Raw genomic sequence first — 21791 nt, 5'->3', positions numbered from 1 at the left:
ATTGCAATACCTCTACCCAATCAAAGTCAGTTTGCCAACCAATTAGCAATCTCCTCTCATACAATATAAATGTTAGTTTTCCCTGAAGTTGGTGTTCTTATGAAATGTTCCAATAAGTACAAGACAAAAGTCTTAAAGAGCTGAAAATGTGTTGCTGGAAAAGCGCAGCAGGTCATGCAGCATCCAAGGAGCAGGAGAATCGATGTTTCGGGCATGAGCCCTTCTTCAGAAAAACAAACTTAAAAACTCTTTATGGAAAAATAGACTGTAAAGGAAGCACAAGTCTGGATAACCTTGTACCATACTCTTCTGATCTCCAGTGTCATGCCTCCAGTGTCAGGCTCATGCCCGAAACGTCGATTCTCCTGCTCCTTGGATGCTGCATGACCTGCTGCGCTTTTCTAGCAACACATTTTCAGCTCTGATCTCCAGCATCTGCAGTCCTCACTTTCTCCTAAAAGTCTTAAAGAGTGATCTTTTATCAAAAATTTTGCTATAATAAATTGTTAAATAAAAAACAAAAGAACTGCAGATACTGTAAATCAGAAACAAAAACAGAAGCTGCTGGAAAAGCTCAGCATGTCTGGCAGCATCTGTGAAGAGAAACCAAAGTGAACATTTTGGGTCCAGTGACCCTTCCTCAGAACAGTTTCTTCTGCGGAAGGATCTCTGGACCCGAAAAGTTAACTTTGATTTCCTGTATAATAAATTGCTGTTGGCTTACAATGAAAGGTTTAGTTTAAAATGTCTTAAATTTATTTCTCCAACTGCGTGGAAAACCTCCTATGCCAACAATACTAATTCACTCATTTCCTTTTTCTTATTTTTGTGATTTAATTTCACTCATCATGGAAAAATGAAAGAAAAACTTAAAAACTCTTTATGGAAAAACAGACTGTAAAGGAAGCACAAATCTGGATAACCTTGTACCATACTCTTCTGATCTTCAGTGTCATGTCTGCATTCCAAACTAGCAGCAAAGGGGAATTAAACATCTCAGTGAAGTCAAATAATAGTATAATCTGAATTAAACTAAAACAATGCGAAAATTTTTACAATCAGAACAAATATAAAAAATGTTTGTTTCTAATTCATACCTTGTCATATTTACTGCTTGAACCAAAGCCAAAGATAAGAAGATGCCCATGGGAGTCAGTACATGCAAAATGCTGCCCATCGGGGGAGCATTTACAGTCAAACACTGCTCCGTGTCCCTGACCTTCAATCTGAAAGATAAATGCAAAGATAGTATGTAAAAATAGCAAGAAGCGTGCACAGGTATATCAGTTGCATACATCATGTAACAAACAGTAGGCTTTCTAACAAATTGTTTAGTCTAAATTGAATGATTACCAAAGGACAGAATGTTTAACTTTACTATTGGTAGCACATACATGCAGAATTGTATATCTAACACTGAAGGATCTTCAAAATTAGAATTAAACATCTCCACTACATTCCACAGGGAGGAACATCATTCTGTAACCACGCACCACAGAAATTAAACAACAATTTAAAAATTAGCAACCGAATATGAAAAAACAATCAGTAGTAATGGAAGAGAGACTATTCTCAGTTCTTGATGCTTAAAAGAAATCCAAGCATTTTTATTGTTTGGGCTAAAGGATAGAACAATTACAGAACTCCTGCCCAAGGCTACCCATTGAGAACAACCAGAACATAGCATAGAGTATTTCAGCTGCATGAATTACACTCATCATCCCCACATGACTTGAGTGGCTTTAAATAGAAATAAAGTTCTCACAAATCCCAAGTAAATGTGCTGACAGCAGTATGTACATTTACATTTTTCAGTGATTATTTCAGATAAGGAAGAAGATGGCAGTTTTAAGTGCTACATAGACACTGGAAGCAGCAGTCATTTATAGTGCCAAATATGCAGAGATTGGACCATTCAGGAGATTACAGACTAATAAAATTAATCTGAGCCACTATTTTTATTCATAATTAGCCTTGCAAGAACCTATTTTCATACAGCTTTACCTTTTTTCTCCCAAATTAATAGTGAGGGAGATCTTAAAAAGAAAATAAAAGCAGGTTTCAACTTATCCAATTACAAAAATAAAACCAAATACTTTAATTCCAATTGTCAAGGATCCTCATACTAATTCATGTGGTCTTGATTACTGTTACCTGAAAACTCCACCCGGAAGTTCAGTTTTAACAGGAAAGATGGGAAGTTATCTAGAATAAAACACAGACATTTTCCAGGACAGAACATTTTATTTTGGTCAGCACCTTGCTGCCAGACTATCAATTTCATCCATCAATGGCACCCTCTGGCACACAGCCTTAAGGAACCACTGTCATAAATCACTATCACACCTTTTTCCCTTGCCATATCCACCAGCAAAAATGAGAAGGACAGCAACATTGTGGGAATGCAGTCACTTCCAACTTCCCTCATGTACATACAATGGTTTCTTCATGACTGCTGGGTATTTGGCCTTGAACTCCCTGCCTATCATTATGGAAGCAGCATCGCCACAACTGCTGAAGTAATTAATTCAACAAGAAGGCAAACTACAGAATAAGTGTAGTGTTTCTACTGTTGTCCAGCTCCAGAGAACAAATAATGTAAACAGAGGAGAATAAAGCAGTGACCACATGCACCAACAACTTGATTGAATAAATAACCACATTCTAAAATACTGCATAGATATTAGGAGGAAGTTTGGTTTTGAGGATATGTTTCAAAAAGAAGCATTTAGAAGAGGGGTTTCAAGAGGGAACTCCAGAATATAGAACTCATACAGGTATATAAAGAGTCACCAGAGGTGGATTTACGTGAGGCAGTACTGAGGCAAAGAAATACACAAGAAGGTTGATGAAGAAGGCAACGGTAAATTTTGAGTTGGGGGGGTGGGAGGGTGAGGAAAATCACTGAACTATAGGTCATTACAACAGTCAATACGGATTGGCCTTGAAGGGTTTACAATTTGCGACATTACATGCTGCTACAGGTCCATGAATATATGAACGATGGAGAAGCAGGATTAAGTGTGTTAGAGGATAAAAGCAGCAGATATTTACACTAACTGTAATTTAGAAAGGACGGAGACTGAGAAACTGGACAATAAAGAATTATGGTGATGAGTCTGGAGATGACAACTAGGTTTTTGTTGGTTGAGGTTTCAGACTAAGCTTTAGCTATGATTTTATAGCCTGATCTAATGAGTACTGTATATTTTCAGTAATGTTACCAGGATTTGAACTTGGTACCTAAACAGTGACTTTGCGATTCATTATTGCGCCTAATTAAACTAAGGCTGAGGCTCTTTCGAAATTATAAGTTCCCCAAGGTATTCAAAAACTGTACAATAACATAGAGGTTCCATTCCAGTGTTGGGGTTGGAGGAACACATGATACATGTAAAAGAAAATGAAAGAACAAGAGGAGGCCACTCAGCCGTTTAAGCCTGCTTTTCCATTCAATAAGATCATGGCTGATCTGTCTTTAACCTCAACTCTTTATTCACATAGACCCCTGATAACCTTTCATCCCCTCGACCATCAAGGACTGAGAGGATACAGGCCCAACCTTTCCTCATAAGGGATTCTGCTCATTCTAGTTATTAGTAGAACTGATTACAATGCATTAACACTTCTTAGTAAGTATTGTAACCAATACTATGCACATTACTGCAAATGTGGTTTCACCAATGCCCTGCAGAACTAAAGCATAACCTCCCTACTCATGCATTCAATTTCCCTTGCAATACTTGCTAATTCAAGTATTAGGACACTCAAATCTCTCCACATAACAGAACTCTGCAATCTTTCACCATTTAGTAATATAATTATTTTTTGGCTGTGTTTCCTGACACTGACACATGCACACTATAAACCGCTTTAAATCGCACATGCGCTGATTAAGAGGAGGAGATCGGGGGAAAGAGAAGCAGGACTTAGGGATGCAGGTGTGCAGATTGAGATCTGTGTGAGAACTGGGGTGGGAAGGGGTGGCGGGGCAGATTAGGAGGACCTGGGAAGTGGATGGGGTGAGGTGGGGGGGGGCAGGGGTGGTGGAGAAGGTGGGAAAGAAAGAGGAGATCAGGACTGAGGGCAGGAGAGACATCGGGATTGGTGGGGGCTCAGATATTGGGAGGTGCAGATCGAGAGGACTCAGGGAGGAAAGGGTGAGAGATCAGGATCTGGGACAGAACTGGGGTGGGGGGAGGTGACAAGTCTGTGGCCCAGGAGCAAGGGGAAATGCAGATAGGAGACGAGACAAAGAGGGCCTCCTGGCGACCCCATCCCTGGTTCCTGGGCTCTCCGTAAATTCTCTTTACATTCCAGGGATTTCTCACCAGGCACACCTGCGCCTGGCATCTCTCTATCCACCCCTGACACCCACTGCAAAATTATGCTGCTCCCTTGCGCAAGTGCAGTAATGCATTTGCACATTACATCATAGCTTGGAACGGTGCATTGCCCAATGACTGTGCATGCATAGTCACCTACTGTCACTGTCAGCAATTACTGCTGGTTTTTTGTGCTGTCAAGATTGACAATTTCACACATGATAATCCATTTGCCAGATCTCTGCATACATATCTAACCTATCTATATCCTGCTGTAGGCTCCTTATGACCTCGTCACCTCTCAATTTTCTACTTTCCTTGTCATCTGCAAATTTAGGCACTGTACCATAGCTGTGGTCCCTTTATCCAAATCATTTGTATAAATAAACGGTGTTTCTTCCAAAGTTGAATCGGAAATCATCATATTCAACAAGCAAGTTTCAAGTGCTTTTAAATTATTTTGAACCAAGTGCAGCACAGCTACACCATTGCCTTATCTCATCAATTGGCATGTTATGACTCAATCGCAATGAGTAGGGAAACAATTTCAATTGTGTTCTCCTTCAATCTGAATGGAATACTCTTAACAAATTTTCACTGCTAACCAATGTCTCAATATACTTAAATACTTGTGTCACAACAATGATTTTTTTCTTAACTGTTACTTCAGTAAGTCAGGAGATGTGCCTAAAGCCTTATACATTTGTAACCTTACAGTATGGCTGAAAATATCACATGAAGGTAAAGAAAATATATTTCAGTTTTCCTTTAAAGAAACCCTCACAAAATCTAATGGCAAGCACTCTCTAAAATTAAATAATAAACAACCATAATTCTTGAGATCTTGGGGCCATGGAGTAAGGGGGTACATGACATTGGGTCAGAGATCCAGATTGTTCTCTGCAAGAAAAGTACTCAACTGGTGTTGTTCACAGATCATGTGACTAACTGAAACCACAGGTATACATGTGAGAAAAACAGGTCATGCTCCTTGGTTATGTCCTTGTACAACATTAGTGTCTGCAGCCCTCACTCTTTATGCACTCACAAGCCATAACCTCCAAACAAAGCTTGGAGAATAATTATTTTTAAATTCTTGCTTATTTAGTGCCATGTAAATAATATGTAGTCACTTGTAAACCGAATCTTACATTTAGTGACAGCAAAAACAAAATAAAAATCACTGTATTACATCCTTTTTCTGTTGCCTCTCTACAGGTGAATTGTAATAGATGTTTTTGTAAGTTAACATATTTAAAAATCTTCACCATGTGAAAAAAGAGATACCTAAAATTAATTTGCGTAATCCTCCAAGAAAAATGACAAAGTATCAAACCACTGGGATACTTAAAGGAACTGACATCTCTATCACCTGAAGATAAATAATTGTAACAAACAATAATAATAATTATCATGGAAAGTATGTTAAATTCATACGCAAATTACATCTGTTCACTTAAGAAAACGTAAATATGAGTACCATGTTGAAATACGATCGGATTTTCACACCCCTCACTATGTCCCAAACTATTACATTGCCATCATGCCCTGCAGAAAAGAGGACCCTGGGATCAAAGGGATGCGGCTCAAGTACAAATACTTCATCTTCATGTCCCTGCAACAACAATGGTGAATGATTAATCATCAGTAAATCAGTAATACAAATAATGATGGTCATTATACTGGCTTTTTAAAAGAAATCAGTCACAAATAAAATTATGGAGTTACTTTGTCTCCATATGGTGAAGATACTGAATTTCTTCCATTCAAATTCACTTTCCAGACTTAATGATACTATCTGTTCGTTGAGACTGCCCATCAAACATCAAGTCATGCACAAATATAAGTTGCAAAATAAAATTACTAGAAATGGATAAATTAGGAAAGCTACTCTTGTTGAAGACTTCCAGTTTTTAAAAAAACAGATTCTTTCTTAAATGCATGGTGTACTACTGAACTAGACTCTAAATTTGATCCCTTGTCATAACACCATCAGTGAATATAAATATGCAGCAACCAGGGAGAAGACTGGTGGTCAGTGATCCAAGTGCAGAAAAAGGGAAGAGCCAATGTCCTTATTGCTATCCAGTGTTTTTGCTGCAAGATGTAGCCTCGGTCAGAATTGAACTAGGCTGTGACACTTCTCATGATCACACAGCCAGCGGTGATAAACTCTGATCACAAATATGAAGAGTAACAGAATACCAGAGATAGTAGAGGATGAGACAAAACCTGAGGAGAGAGTGGTAGAAAGGTGGAGAAAACTTAGTCTTTCAAAAAAAAAAGCTTCCTCTACACAATAAGTGACTTTATTCCATGTCATAGAGAGATGACGGCCCAGTGGCATTATCGTTGGACTACTAATAACAAGACGGAGAAAGTGAGGTCTGCAGATGCTGGAGATCAGAGCTGAAAATGTGTTGCTGGAAAAGCGCAGCAGGTCAGGCAGCATCCAGGGAACAGGAGAAGCTTATGCCCGAAACGTTGATTCTCCTGTTCCCTGGATGCTGCCTGACCTGCTGCGCTTTTCCAGCAACACATTTTCAGCTACTAATAACAAGACCCCCAGTAATACTATGGGGACCTGGGCTCAAATCCTACCTTGGCAGATAAGGAATTTGAATAAAAATCTGGAATTAAGGATCTAACAATGCCCATGAAACCATTGTTGATTGTCGGAAAAAACCCATCTGCTTCTCAAATGTCCTTTAGGGAAGGACATCTGTCACCATTACCTAGTCTAGCCTGCACAGCAACATTGCTGACTCTTAACTGCCCCATGGGCAATTAGGAATGGCCAATACATGCCGATCCAGTCACTGAAACCCACATATTATAAATTTTAAAATGGCATTCTTCATTTTTTGTTACAAAGTGAAAAATGTTTGCAATGCCCTAGAATAGATTACTCAAAATCAAGGATTCAGCTTCTTACCATTAGGACATGTATGAGCTGACCAGTGCAAGAATTCCAAACCTTCAATGTAAGGTTATTGACTGCTGTAATAACAGTGTTGTCGTGACGATCCCATGCCACCATGGTTACTTTAAGTTTGTTCACTTTATCTTCTAATCCTTGTGGATTATATCTTTAAGCACAAGAATGATGTAGGTCAATAAAATTCGTTCAAAAAAAGTAAACCTTTTCAAACTTAAAAATGTTTGCATCATATCCCTCACAAATATCTCCAAAGTGCCTTGCATTTGATAAAACTCTGTAAGCTTCATTGAGTGTTAGCAAAAGGTTATAACTAGCAGTGATAAACAACTTATTTATCTATACTTGACAGTGTCAGCATATCAGATCAAAAGAAATTTTCTTTTTCTTCAAGTTATGCAAATGTTTGTGAATCACAAGACCAAAGGAAAGCACCACTTAATAATGCTAAATTCCCTCAATATTTCATTGGAATATCAGATTTGTTCATGTGATTAAACCCCCAACATGGAACTCAAATCTATAACCTATTAATTCAATGGCAAGATCACTGCCAACTGAGATATGGTGATATTCTTGTGAATTGTTAAATGTGTTGCATCTTTAAAACATATTCTGAATGCACAAACAACATCTTACTAAACTTTATCGCTCCCAATAAATTGAAATTAAAGTAGTATCTAACTGCAGATCTTCTGATTCAGGAGGGAGAAAAACAGCTGTCTACTGTCATTACAATTAATTTAATCTAGACTTTAATACTTGACACTTCCATAAGAATAATTTAGTCATCTTCCTCTAATTTCTAAGTTAATATGCATAACAGATACACATTTCTGATCTATGTCCTAGCCGCATCAAGCACGCTAAATCTATCCTCAGAATGCAATAAAAGTTTAGGGCACAATAATTCAGAAGAGTAGTGAGAAGTACTTGATATTCATTTACAATATCATCTTTAACAATCCATTAATCTGTTTTTTAATACTTACAATTTATCACACTAACAGTGTATCACTATTTGTATAAAAGACACAACTGAATTTAATAATTGGATTTAATAATTTAACTTTTTTCCAGTTTTCATAAGGCTGCTTGCTCCCATGCAGTCAGATGCTGCCTTGATGTCCCAGATAGTTACCCACAGTTGCTCCCTTGAGTTCAGCTCTTTTGTTTATGCTTGGACCAAGACTGTAATGAAGAGCTGAGGCGGCTTGTTGAACACAAACTGAACATCAGGCAGTGTTATTCATTTGTAAATACTATTTGAAACCACTGTTGAAGGCCATCCATTTTAATGCTGATGACTGAAAGTAGACTGATTAGTTGGTAACTGGCCAGGTTTGACTTGTCCTGCTTTTCCTGAACAGGACATACCTAGACAATTTTTCACATTTTCAGCTTCAGTTCAGCCTTGTAGCTGTACAGGAAGAGTTCAGCTGGCACTTTGGATAGTTCTAAAGCACAAATCTTACTACCATTGCCAGAATTATTCCCAATGCATGGCAATATTAAAGATGGCCATTGGGTTCTGTTTGTGCAAGAGAAGGCCACACGCACGGCAGAAATTTCAGTTGCCAGCATTCCCCATGCATGCTCAAATAATGTCACAAAAAAATCAACTGAGCTGAGGTTCTAAGTTAATGTTCAACATGAAATTGGAATTCACAGGGCTGAATGTCAAATAAATCAGCCTCAAGTATAAATTTGCTTTGTGGTCACAAATTAACCACCACCACCTGCCCCTGCACCCGTGTCCACTTCACAGAAAGAGGAAAATTAACATTCTATGCAGAGGTAAAGAGATATTGTTGGACAAGAAAGAATTAAGTTTCATTAAGTCATCTTTCTATCATTCTGGGCGTAGAAAAATATAATAGTGGAAATGCTGACAAATCCAAGCAACCAGATTCCAAAGCCTGAAATTGCTATTATCGGCAACTACTGCTCCATCACGTTTGTAATTCTGAGCAAGTGCACAAGGTGCTCCACCTACTGGTGGCATTGGCCTTAAATGCAGCCTTCTTGATATCATATGAAGTCGGTCAAATTGGCTGAAGGTTGGCATCTGTGATGCTGTGGACTTCAGGAGTTAGCTGAGGTGGATCACCTCTCACCACTTCTGGCTGAAGGTGCTTGCAATGCTACGGCCTCCTCTTTAGCACTGACTTGTTGGGCTTCCCCATAACTGAGAATGAGGACAAGGAACACCTTCCTCCTGTTCGTTGTTAAATTGTCCACCACCATTCATGACTGGATGCCTGAAGAAGCCAAAATCTATATTTGAGGCTAATTTATGTTGACATTCAGACCCGTAAGTTTCCAGCTTCATACTGAATATTAACATCAAATCTCAGCTCATTCTTTAGCTTACGTGACATCATCTTAGCATGACTAAGGGGCTGCTGGCGACAAAGTTTCGTGACATAGGAGACCAGTATCATGACTGGATGTGGTAGGCCTGTAAGACTTGGATCTGATCTGTTAGTTCTAGGATCATTTAGCTTGGTTTATTACCTGTTGCATATGCTACTTGGAATGCAAGTATTCCACTGTTGTAGCTGCACCAGGTTGACATCTCATTTTTACTTATGCTTGATGCTGCTCTCAGCAAGTCCTCCTCACTTTTCACTGAACTTGTCATTTGTACAGACCTTTGACACATCAAAACATTCCCAAGTACTCTGCAGGAGTGCTGTCGAAATTTGTTACTGGTTCACAGTAAGAAATACTAATCCAAAAGAAGTAATTGTTCTGAAGCATTATGAAGACTTACAGAGCGTGGCACAGGGTGGAGTGGTTTAAGAGCAGGATTTTCACAGCTTAGGATCAAGACAGAAAGCATTGTTACCAATGGTTGGCAATTAAAATCAGGGAAAGTGCAGGAGAATAGAAAAGAAGGAACACTGATACCACAAAAGCTTTGAAGGTTATGGAGGTTACAGAGATGGGGAAAGGAAAAGATCCAGTGGATTTTGAAGAAAAGAATGAAAATTTATAATGATTTGAAGATGCCGGTGTTGGACTGGGGTGTACAAAGTTAAAAATCACAACACCAGGTTATAATCCAACAGGTTTAATTGGAAGCACAGTAGCTTTCGAGCGACGCTCCTTCATCAGGTGATAGTGGAGGGCTCGATCGTAACACAGAATGTATAGCAAAAATTTACAGTGTGATGTAACTGAAATTATACACTGAAAAATTGATTGTCTGTTAAGCCTTTCATCTGTTAGAATACAGTGATAGTTTCACTTCTTTCATGTGTAAATCACAAAACCTTTTTTTAAAAAGTTGCATTCTCGGGTTAGCTGTTAACAATGGGTGATAGTTAGACAATATGTTGAAGGTGTTAGCCCCCTGTGTTCTCTGTCTATGCCATGATGTTTAGATTGATTCTAATCTAAAAAGTGAGATAACAGAGTTTTACATAAATTCATGCAGTTTTTGAGCTCAGAGTTCTACATGAATGCATGCAATTTTTGAGCAAAGTACAATATAACTCGGCAAGTACAAATTCACCCCACAAAATATATGTGTGCATGTGGGTCTTTGTCTGTCTGTGTATGTGTGTCTGTCTGGGGTGGGGGTTGTGAGTGTGAGAATGTGTGTGCGTGTGTGTGTGTGTAGTGAGTGCAGAGTGTCTTAAGTCTCCGACGGGGTGCATGTGAGAGTGTGGGAGTGTGTGTGTCTATAAGGGCGTGTGTGGGTGTCTGTGTGCACCTGTGTCCGTGTGTATGTGAGTGTTTGTGTGTGTAGGAATATCTGTGTGTGTGTGTAGTGCAATGGTGATCACCTGTAATGTGACATGAACCCAAGGTCCCGCTTGAGGCCCTCCCTATGGGTACCGAACTTAGCTATCAGCCTCTGCTCGGCCACTTTTCTCTGCTCCTGTCCCGAAGTACACCTTGGAGGATGGTCACCCGAAGGTCCGAGGCTGAATATCCTGGACCACTGAAGTGTTCCCCAACTGGGAGGGAACCCTCCTGTTTGTTGATTGTTGTGCGGTGCCCATTCATCCGTTGTCGTGGATGTGGGGAAGAAAGTAAATCATAAGACAGAAAAGGCATGCAAGAAAGGAACCACAGTATTAATATAGTCATGGCGGACTTCAACGTGCAGCGAAAATCAGTTTGGTAGTGGATCTCAAGAAATGGAATGTCGACAAGATGGTTTTTCAGAGCAGCCGGTGGTACAGCCCATGAAGGAATACTGGATTTTGTGATGTGTTACAAGGCAGCATTGATTAAGACGAAGGTACCCCTAGGGGCTCAGTGACATTATAATAATAGAATTCACCCTGCAGTTTGAGGGGAAGAAGCTGAAATCACATGCAACAGTACTGCATTAAGTAGAGGTAACTACAAAGATAGAAGGGAGGAGCTGGTCATTGTTGATTGGAGGGGGAACTTAGCGGGGAAGATGGTGAAGCTGCAGTGGCAGGAGTTTCTGGCAGTAATTCAGGAGGCACACAAAGAAATTCATCCCAAGGAAGAAAAGGAATATCAAGGGGAGGACGAGGCAACCATGGCTAACAAGGGAAGTCAGGGACAGCATACAACCAAAAGTGAAAACATACAATGTGGTGAAGATTATTGGAAAGCCAGAGGATTAGAAAGCTTTTAAAAACCAGCAGAGGATAACTATAAAAGCAACAGTAGGGGAAAAAATGAAATATGAGAATAAGCTAGCCAGTAATATAAAAGAAGATTACAAGAGGTTTTTTTCAGATATCTAAAAGCTAAAATAGAGGATATTGGACCACAGGAAAATGAGGGTGGAGAAGTAGTAAAGGGGGACAAAGAAAAGAACTGAATAAGCACTTTGCATCAGTTTTTATAGTGAAAAACACCAGCAACATACCAGAATTCAAGAGAGTCAGGAAGCAGAGGTAAGTGTCATGGCCATCATTAAGGAGAAGATACTCGGGAAATTGAATGATTTGAAGATGGATAATTGCCCAGACCAGATAGGCTACACCCCAGAGCTCTGAAGGAGACTGTAGAGGCATTGATCATGATCTTTAGGAATCACTGGAGACAGGGAGGTTCCCAGAGGACTGAAAAATGGTTAATGTATCACCCCTGTATTAGAAGGAAGGGAAGCAGAAGACAAAACAATGGGCCAGTTAGCTTCACCCTGGTTGTTGGTAAGATTTTAGTGTCCATTATTAAGGATAAGATTGCATGGAAGTGGATGGTTAAAATAGGACTAAGTTCATCGGGGGAGGTCATGACTGACAAATCAATCAGAGCTCTTTGAGGTGGTAACAAGCAAGTTGGACAAAGGAGAGCCAGTGGACGTGATCTATTTGAATTTCCAGAAGGTCCTTCACAAGGATCCACAAAGATCGTTGCTAAATGACAGCCCATGGTGTTAGGGGCAAAGTAATGGCATGGATTGAGGATGACTGGCAGAAGACGGAAAGGAGGGATAAAGGGGTCTTTTTCAGAATGGCAACTAGTGAGTCGTGGAGTTCCACAACAGTCTGTATTGGGATCACAATTATTCACATTGTACATTTACAATGTGGATAAAGGAACTGGGAACATTACTGCTTAGTTGTAGATGGTACAAAGATAGGTGGAGGGACAGGTAATGCTGAGGAAGCAAGGAGGCTGCAAAAGGACGTGGCCAAGCTGGGAGAGTGGGCAAAGAAGTACAAGATAAAATACAATGTGGGAAAATGTGAGATTATGCACTTTTAGCACAAAGATACTTGTTCAGGATTCTCTTAGGGTTAACTTGCAAGTTCAGTTGACAGTTAGGAAGAAAAATGCAATGTTAGCATTCATTTCGAGAGGGCTAAAATGCAAGAGCAGAAATATACTGCTGAGCATGTATCAGGTTCCAGTCAGACTGCATGTGGAATACTGTAAGCAGATTTGGGCCCCATGTGTTTAGATCAGTATGGTGCTGGAAAAGCACAGCAGGTCAGGCAGCATCCAAGGAGCAGGAAAATCAGTGTTTCGGGCAAAAGCCCTTAGTCAAGAATAGAGGCAGGAAGCCTCCAGGGTGGAGAGATAAATGGGGGGGTGGGGCTGGGGAGAAGGTAGCAAAGAGTATAATAGGTGAATGGAGGTGGGGATGGAGGTGATAGGTCAGAGAGGAGGGTAGGGGAAGGTAGCAAGGAGTAAGGAAGGTTGTGCTGGCATTGGAGGGGGTCCGAAGAAGGCTGTCTATTTTGTAGTAACAGTAGACAGCATAAAACTAAAGATGGGCCGACAGTATGAGATGGTTACACTGAAGACACCATACTTCAGCACTACACAAATTTGGTCTAAACATATCTAGATAATGTCCCTGTTCCATTCATACTCTGAGAAAGGTTTGTTACAGACTGACATCGGCTCTAAAACAATGAGATACTAGAATGACCAGTTGACCTTAGCAATGAACAATAACTAGAGTAAATATAATAAGGTTGCACTATCCCAGTGGACCATAGCACTGTTCTCTCATTAGAGACAGACACAAACAAACACGGACGTAATACTATGTTTGGCACCAATTGCTGCCAAGTATTGTCAGTTAATGTAAAATACTCTACCAGTTAAGATTTGAAAATTTGTTTTTTTTTAATTATTGAAATTTTAGTATTTATAATCAAATTAAAACAAATGAAACTGGATTTGTTCAATGCAATTGCAGTGATACGAAGATTTGGGATCAAGTCATGGCTTCACTTTTGATAGTGAATACAATGGACAAAACAGGTCTGTTCTTTCAGAATCTGTTATTGATCAGCTACAAAAAAACATTCAATTGGATTCTATTGGATAACAATAGCAATAAAAATTGACTCGTTTTGTGAAGTAGCATCAGATCACATAAGATCAAATGACTCCTGATGCAGTCAATCATATGGATTGATAGCCAATTAGGTCATTACCAAAACAAAAACAATTGTTACTGTTGAGATACATCTACATTCTTGCTATTTCTCACATGCTGTTTCGCTCCAATCATACCACTGACTACTAATTTCAAATAATATGTACTCAGAACCTTCTACATCAGCAGTTTCTCACACATTCAAGCCAAAAGCCTGATCTGGAAATCTTTTCAGTGCTGGTTTTTCATGAAATATGTTAAAGAAACTATTTTTACAGTTTGCCTGCATAATTTGCAAAACAGCATATTTCTGGACTAATGTCCAGGATGTCAGAGCAATAATTCTTCTCAGTACAGAGCAAAGTCAGTGTGCAGATAGAGCTAGTTACTCACCCAGCTGGTTTAACAGCCATATCCAGTAAAATGCTCTTCCACTCTTGCCGTCGAAACTGCCAGATCCTTGCGGTCCCATCTCGACTTCCACTAACAAACCTACCAACAGAGTCAAGACTTCACATGTAACTTACATATACCTCCACCGGTTATCTCTCTAATGAGAGATCAGCCCTATGGTCTGGCAGGACTATGGTGACTTTACTAATTGTTTAGGGAGGTGACATATGAAAAATATAGAAAATGGAATTGTGTTAACAGACTGGCAGACAGCTAACGTTATTTGTATATTTGCACAGTGGCTCAGTGGTTACCACTGCTGCCTCACAGCACCAGGGTCCCAGGTTTGATTCCAGCTTAGGGCGACTGTCTGTGTGGAATTTGCACATTCTCCCCGTGTCTGCGTGAGTTTCCTCCGGATGCATCCACAGTCCAATGATGTGCAAGTCAGGTGAACTGGCCATGCTAAATTGCCCATAGTGTTAGGTGCATTAGTCAGAGGGGAAATGGGTCTGGGTGAGTTACTCTTTAGAGAGTCGGTGTGGACTGGTTGGGCCAAAGAGCCTGTTTCCACACTGTAGGGAATCTAATCTAATCTAAAACAGAAAATATAATAAACCTAAGGAACTATAGAATAGTTAGCATAACATTAGTGGTAGGAAAGAGAATGTAACCTTAATTCAAACATGGAATAGAAACACTTCAAAAAACCTTAAACAAGGATAGGGTTTCAACCTATCCATAACATTTTAATATTTTAATAAAGGAGGTCAAAAATATTTACACAGAGGGTGAGTAATAAGTGCTTTTTTAAAAAATTATTTTTTAGGTGTTCGGTATCTTCAGCAAGGACACCATTTAATGCCTATTCCTAACTGCCTGTGAACTGAGTGGCGTTCTAAACCACTTCTTGGGCAATTAAGAGTCAACCACATTACCACTGATCTGGACTCACATGTAAGCCAGACTGGAAAGGATGGCTGATTCCCCTCCCAGAGGGCATTTATGAGTCAGATGAAATCAATTATAGCTCCATGCTCAATATTATGGAGACCAATCTTCAATTCCAGAATTATTAACTGAATTTAAACTGCCATCCAGGATTTGAAACTATGTCCTCAGAGCATTAAATAAAACTGAAAGGACAGCGGATGCTGTAAAACAGAAGCAAAAACAGAAATTGCTGGAAAAGCTCAGCAGGTCTGGCAACATCTGTTAAGAGAAATCAGAGTTAATGTTTTAAGTCCGGTGACCCTTCCTCACAGCATTACTCTAGGCCCCTGGAATACTAGTCCAGTGACAGTATGATGACATGAATGTTTCAAACTATCCATGAAATCTTCCAGGTAGAAATTAAATCACTTTTTAAAAAATGATTAGGGTTCTAAGAGTGCAGAGGAGCAAATGCTCAAAAAGTGTTGAAGTAGTGACAGTAGATTTGTGTTACTCTAGCAAAGAGCAGGCAGTCATAATGGGCCAAATGGCTCTCTTTTGTGCTCTATAAATATATGATTATATGTGGAAAAATTCTTACTTGATGGCTGACAGTTCAGTTTCTGTTCTGTAGTAACATCTTATAATTCTAACAATTTACATTTTCAGAAGTCTGAAGTATAAGGGCATCAAGTTCAGCACATCAGGAAGCATAGGAAGTGGCAAGTTTAACTCTTACCTGTCACTCATGTTGGAGAACTGAATACTGTCGACTTTGTCCTAACAAAAAATATAAACAGGAACGAAAGTGAGGTAGCAATCATCATACTGGTCTCTTTCTTTATTAAAAACCCATAATATAAATCAGTCTGTATCTCAGATGCTCCATTTTCTAGATAGGTAAACTTTTGCATGGATCTTCCAATATTCAAACTGATCTTCTGTCATCATTCCTTGTCATGATTGTGTTGGACTCTCATTAGGATTGCCCTTTGCAAAGTTAACAGTAATAAGCTATCCAGTTCCAAGTGATGCAAACTGATTCCAGTCTACCAAAAGGTTGAGCTCAAAGCTTCTATATGCCCACAGCACTCGCCTGCAGCACAGGCATTTCCCACACTCACAATTAAAGCAATTAAAGAATGAAGAAGGCTCTGCAGCCTACCCCCAGAATGGAGATGGTTCAGTTCGGAGTCTTTGTTACATACCTCCCTGAAGTATTTTCATGTCCAAGTAATTAATTCTCATGTTTGTTTTTGAAATTCTATCTAATAAAGTGCATTATTCCCATGTACATCACTCTCAAACGGGGAGCAAACCCCACTGACCAGTGGCCACCCGGCTTCCCCAGATTCAACATCTGGGAGTAATTTGCTAGCAGTTTACTTCAATATTTTTAATCAGTAAATCCTTAGCTTTGTTTTCATATGAAATACTGTGCTAGATTAGATTACTGGCACAGACCAGTGTAGTGACTTGTAATGACGGTGATGGAGTTGGTGGGGAAGAGAGAAAAAGAGGAAAGAGGAAGGAGGGGCATTGGGTATAGTGATGAGAAGGAATAGAAGGATAAGAAATAGGGAGGGAATAAGGGAAGAGAGAAAAAACTTTAATTAGAATTCAAACTCATGGAAGTGAGGGGTAAAGTACGTTGAGAATCCAAAGACATATAATAAGAGGTATAGTTGGCCTATAGCCACTTAAAACAGGGAGAGGGAAAACAGATGGGCAGGCTTGACAGGTAGCCTGGTCTACTCTTGTTTCTATGTTCTTCAAAGATTAAAAACGGACCTTTTCAAGGAGGGGTATAATCCACCAACAAGTCACTTGCTCGGCAAATTGGTGGCAGCAAGAAATTGAAAAAAGACAATGATTTCTTCAGAACCAGGGCTGAATGGTAGTCCTGCTTTAGCACATCAATAACATTTGGTGTGTCGAGCATAACCCCATGAAACTCTACGGTATCCTAGCTAAAAGACTGACAATTAAATGAATTTAGTATGAATCATCAGTTACATTGAGGTATAAACTATATTAGAATTAAACATTTCAAATATTATATTGTCACATGTTAAACTTGGCTTTATTGGATGGTTACCTTTGGCCCCAGGGCTGAGATGAGAACAAGCAGCCTAGTCTTTTTCTATCCACACTTCCTTTAACAGCCTAATGGCACCAGGTGAAACTGGTGCTGCAGATACTGACAGTTTTCATACTGTTTTCTGCATTAATATAGGAGCTCGGAATTAATTTGAAACTGAATAGTAAGCACACAGTAAGTCTTATGTGTGTAACAGATTATTGATTATATGATGGATTGGTACTAGGATTATTGTTTTACCAGTAAAATATAAATGAATTGGACTTGGGTACAAGGAGCATAATATTAAAATATGTGATAGAAAACTTGAAAGCATTGTAAGTGGTGATTTGGATAGTGTCAGGTTTTAGGAGATCAAAAACAGGCAGATGAAATAAGCAGTCACATGGGGTAAATATAATTTAAAGTCAATAATATGAAGTGATGCACTTTGGAAGAAACAACAGAGAGAAAGAGACAGTCTATTCCTAATGGCGCTGATATGAGGATACTGTAAGAGAGATCCATGGGTGCACATTCACAGATCTTAGAAGGTCACAGGATAAATTGATAAAGCACTTAAGAAAGCTCATGAGGTATTTAGTTGGATTTGTATGCAGCAGCTCTGAACAATTAAAAACAACAAGTCACTCTTTACAAATCACAGATTAGCCTCACTTCAAGTGTTGTGTACAATTCTTTATTTTAGGAGTAATACACAGAAGATTAGGGAAGGTTTCCTGTGGATGAAAGGCTTAAATTATGTGGTGATTGGAGAAACTGGAATTCTCCTTGGAGTAAAAACTTAATATATGTATTCAAATCTGTTAGGGGATTTGATACTTTCTTACTAATTGTATGGTTTTCTCCATGAAGTAAGGAGGTAACCGAATATCATACATTCAAAATAATGACAAAAAGTCAGGAAATTAGGAATAACGTTTTCACAAAATTGATTGTTTTGGTGGAAAGGGATTCCATGGGCGATTTCACAAAACATTCACTTGTACTTGATGATGGCTAATGAAGTGGGTTATGAAAATAAGGGCATAGTGAGGGACTAAATCGGACAGCTTTTCCAAAGACCAAACATAACCCAAAATTCATCTCCTCAGCTGAAAGACTCTTTGATCATATTTAATAACAGTGATTTTAACATTTATCATTTCTTACAAGTATATTTCATTATATTATTTCATGTTCATGCCATTCATTTCCTTTTCAACGTGGGATTTCATCTAACATTCCTATAAAATAAAGACTCTTACAGTATGAAATTCCAACTCTGAAATCTTCTCAGGTTGCCCTGACCCAAAGTAGTAAACTCTTATAATATGATCTGTGCTCCCCGTTGCCAAAAACATTCCACCTGTAATGAAAGAGACAGACTCATGTAGGCATACATTATAGACATCTGACTAATATTTTGAAGATGACTTATTTAACTGTGATCTTTCTCACGAGGATAGAGAGTAATGATCACACAGGAATAAGCTCTCAGTATGACTTTTAGTCTCAGAATCAGCAAAGCATCCTAATCAGTTTTACAAGACTAGTTTAAATATCCCTTTTATCTCCCCTTTCTTTCACACAATGTAATTTTAAATTATGACACAATTTACGAAGAAGAGGTCACTTCCCGGTCTGAATTTCATGGAGATAATGAGGATGAGACCAACAGTATCACTGACATATTGGAGAAACTCTGACAACCTCTGACATCTGTAGCTGTGCAGTCAAATGTGAAAAATCAGGCATTTATCATCAGAAATATCTATTCCTCCATATGTCCTGCAATTGTGCTTCATGTTGTATCATTACCATGGCATGAAGTTGTTGCAGTTGCACACCAAGTCCCCACTAAATGTGTCAGAAAATTTTAGAGCTGGTATAATCAACAAAAGAGAATTTTTAACAATGTAACAAGTAACAACATACAGATACTGAGGTGCTTAATCAAGCTGGCTTACCAAGCATCAACAACATACTGAGACAATCACAACTGAGCTGGCTGGTTATGCAGCCAGAATTCCGAACATTTTTGTTTACTAACTACGCTCCTCTATGGACAGGTTGGATCTGGAATGTGCTTTGATGGCAACCAAAAGAAAGCATCACAAGCAATATTCTCTCGAAGCATTTGCATGGTGTTTATACACACACTGATCAACAGGTGTAAGTATTCACTTCCAGTTCCAGAAGGGGTTGGCCCACATGGATCTCAAAGGTCTATCCAGCAGCAGGAAAAATTAGAGACAAGGTAAGTTACAAGTACAGTGTGAAGGCACTGTTCATGAGTTGTGGAAGTAAGCCAGATTATGGAGTTGTTTGTCCAAATTAACTGCAACTGGGACCATCAAAGGAAGAAAGGGTGTGACCTAAAATAAATGCATATCCTAGGCAAACCCAAGACAAAGAGAAAATCTTTAGTCAGAAGCTCAACCATCTGTGAGATCCTATCCTGTTTGCAGCACAATGCTCCAATCCTCAGTTCAACTTTTAAGAGTCACCTGCATACCTTGCAGAACCCTACCAAATGTCCTAAAGGATGGACGTGATTGTCTTTATCTCCAAAAACAACCATGTGATAATCACTGTTCTCTGACCCTGGAATTTCAATTTTATAAGATTGAGTTTAATTCATTCAAAGGTTAATTATCAGTGGAGAACTTTTTAAATTAGCACTTAATCAAAATTGCTACTTTTCCCAATTCGTACTAGAACTGGGGTTTTACATCAACCTGGAAGGGAGGGTAGGAGCAAGGATGTAGAGAATGAGTAAGGGAAGAGAAAGAACAGCAAAGAAAATGATTTAAAATAAAATCAGCTGAGAAACATGGAAAAGAGAAGCAAAGGCAGCAGAGAAATGTTACAAAATAAAGAATAGCGCAGGCAAGGGTATGATGAGAAAGTGATTAGGCGAGCGTGGTAGCACAAGTTGCGACAAAGCCCAAGTAGTCAGAGGTATGAATGCTATTTTTGAATTTGGTGCAGATGAGAATCTATCTGGCAATACAGTTAACAAAACTGCCTGGCTGTTATTTGTCGCTGAGCTAAAATTGAATAGGTGTTAATCACTACGGCAGGAACCTGAGTTAGCAGTTCCAAGTTGGATAAGAATCATCCATTAAAGTAGGTTTTGCCTGTACAGAGTGTGACAAGACCTCAGTGTTAATTTGGGAATTTGGTGCAGGTGGGAATTAAGTGCCGTAGGAGAAAGGGGTATTGCCTTTTATAACATCTGTTTCAACCTCCAAAAGCTGAAGAGTGTTCAAAGTTTTAATTAGATGTTCAAATTGGTGATTTTTTTATGATTTAGTCCCTCTGGATACAACATGGACAGAATCTTAATCTGCTATGGAAAGGAATGTAAGTACTGCATTCCATTTATAGCTTAGCTTATTGAACTACTTTGAATGACCATGGAAAACAATTGATTGATATTTCTAAACTGGAAGCCTAATTTATTACATTAAACACAATAAAGCTGATAGGAAGGCCTTCTTGTGGCACAGTGGTAGTGTCCCTACTCCTGGATGGGAGGCCTGAGTTCAAGTTCCATCTGCTCCAGAGATGTGTAATAACATCTCTGAACAGGTTGATTAGAAACTTAGGTTAAAATAATAAAACATAAAGATGGTAGAACAGGTAGTGTCTTTAAACTTTAGCATGTGGTAATTGATGGACACCAGTGCGATTCATGACAGCCACAACTCAAAGTGTCTGCAGCTCAAGGAACCTCAGCTCAGAGTTAGTGAAACAGAATAAAAGCTTCAGACACTGCCACGTGTCACACAGGGGAAAAGGTTACCTGAACACTTTATGCCACACATCTTAAGCTAGGTACTTCAGATTTTGTCAGGTACAGAAAGGTGTAGCTACAAGTGAAGCAGGCATGGCAACTCAGAAGACTGGAATGGGGGAGCCTCAGTCCTGCAACTGTCATAAGGTTCAAAGATCTCGCAACTTATATGGACGAGAACAAGGAGAATGAACAGGCTGACCATGGCATTGCGAGGCAAGGAGTCATTAAGATGTACAGAGTTTAAAGAATGTATAGATAGATCCTGTTCCCTGCAGCCAAAAGTGTGTACCTTGAAAGCTATTTGATGTGATTCACGTGAGTATTGAAAACATAGGATGGACTAAAGAAGAACCTACAGAGGGGAATGAACAACTAGAACATAGAACATAGAATATAGACCGTTACACCGCGCTACAGGCCCTTCGGCCCTCGATGTTGCACCAACCTGCGAAAGATGCCCACCTAACCTACACCGTTCCATTATT

The 21791-nt window shown here is 39.2% G+C and overlaps 1 protein-coding gene across 2 annotated transcripts in view; it reads right to left on the bottom strand.

Moving 5' to 3' along the window:
- phip (PHIP subunit of CUL4-Ring ligase complex) overlaps positions 1-21791 on the bottom strand; it is a 200247-nt gene that overhangs the window by 76700 nt on the left and 101756 nt on the right. For both annotated transcript variants that reach the window (XM_087982461.1, XM_087982466.1), the window contains exons 11-16: positions 18770-18870; positions 16161-16201; positions 14489-14587; positions 7261-7414; positions 5806-5940; positions 1098-1226 (exon numbers count right to left, since the gene is read on the bottom strand). In XM_087982461.1, coding sequence (XP_087838587.1) covers positions 1098-1226; positions 5806-5940; positions 7261-7414; positions 14489-14587; positions 16161-16201; positions 18770-18870 — 659 coding nt within the window. The remainder of the gene's footprint in view (positions 1-1097; positions 1227-5805; positions 5941-7260; positions 7415-14488; positions 14588-16160; positions 16202-18769; positions 18871-21791) is intronic.

This window comes from Chiloscyllium plagiosum, unplaced genomic scaffold, assembly GCF_037043375.1.
Source record: "Chiloscyllium plagiosum isolate Xiang-an unplaced genomic scaffold, Cpla_swu_hap1 HiC_scaffold_3, whole genome shotgun sequence".
In the NCBI taxonomy this organism is placed as follows: Eukaryota; Metazoa; Chordata; class Chondrichthyes; order Orectolobiformes; family Hemiscylliidae; genus Chiloscyllium; species Chiloscyllium plagiosum.
The sequence above is the reverse complement of the archived record's forward strand: the minus strand, read 5'-3'. Positions and strand labels throughout refer to the sequence as shown.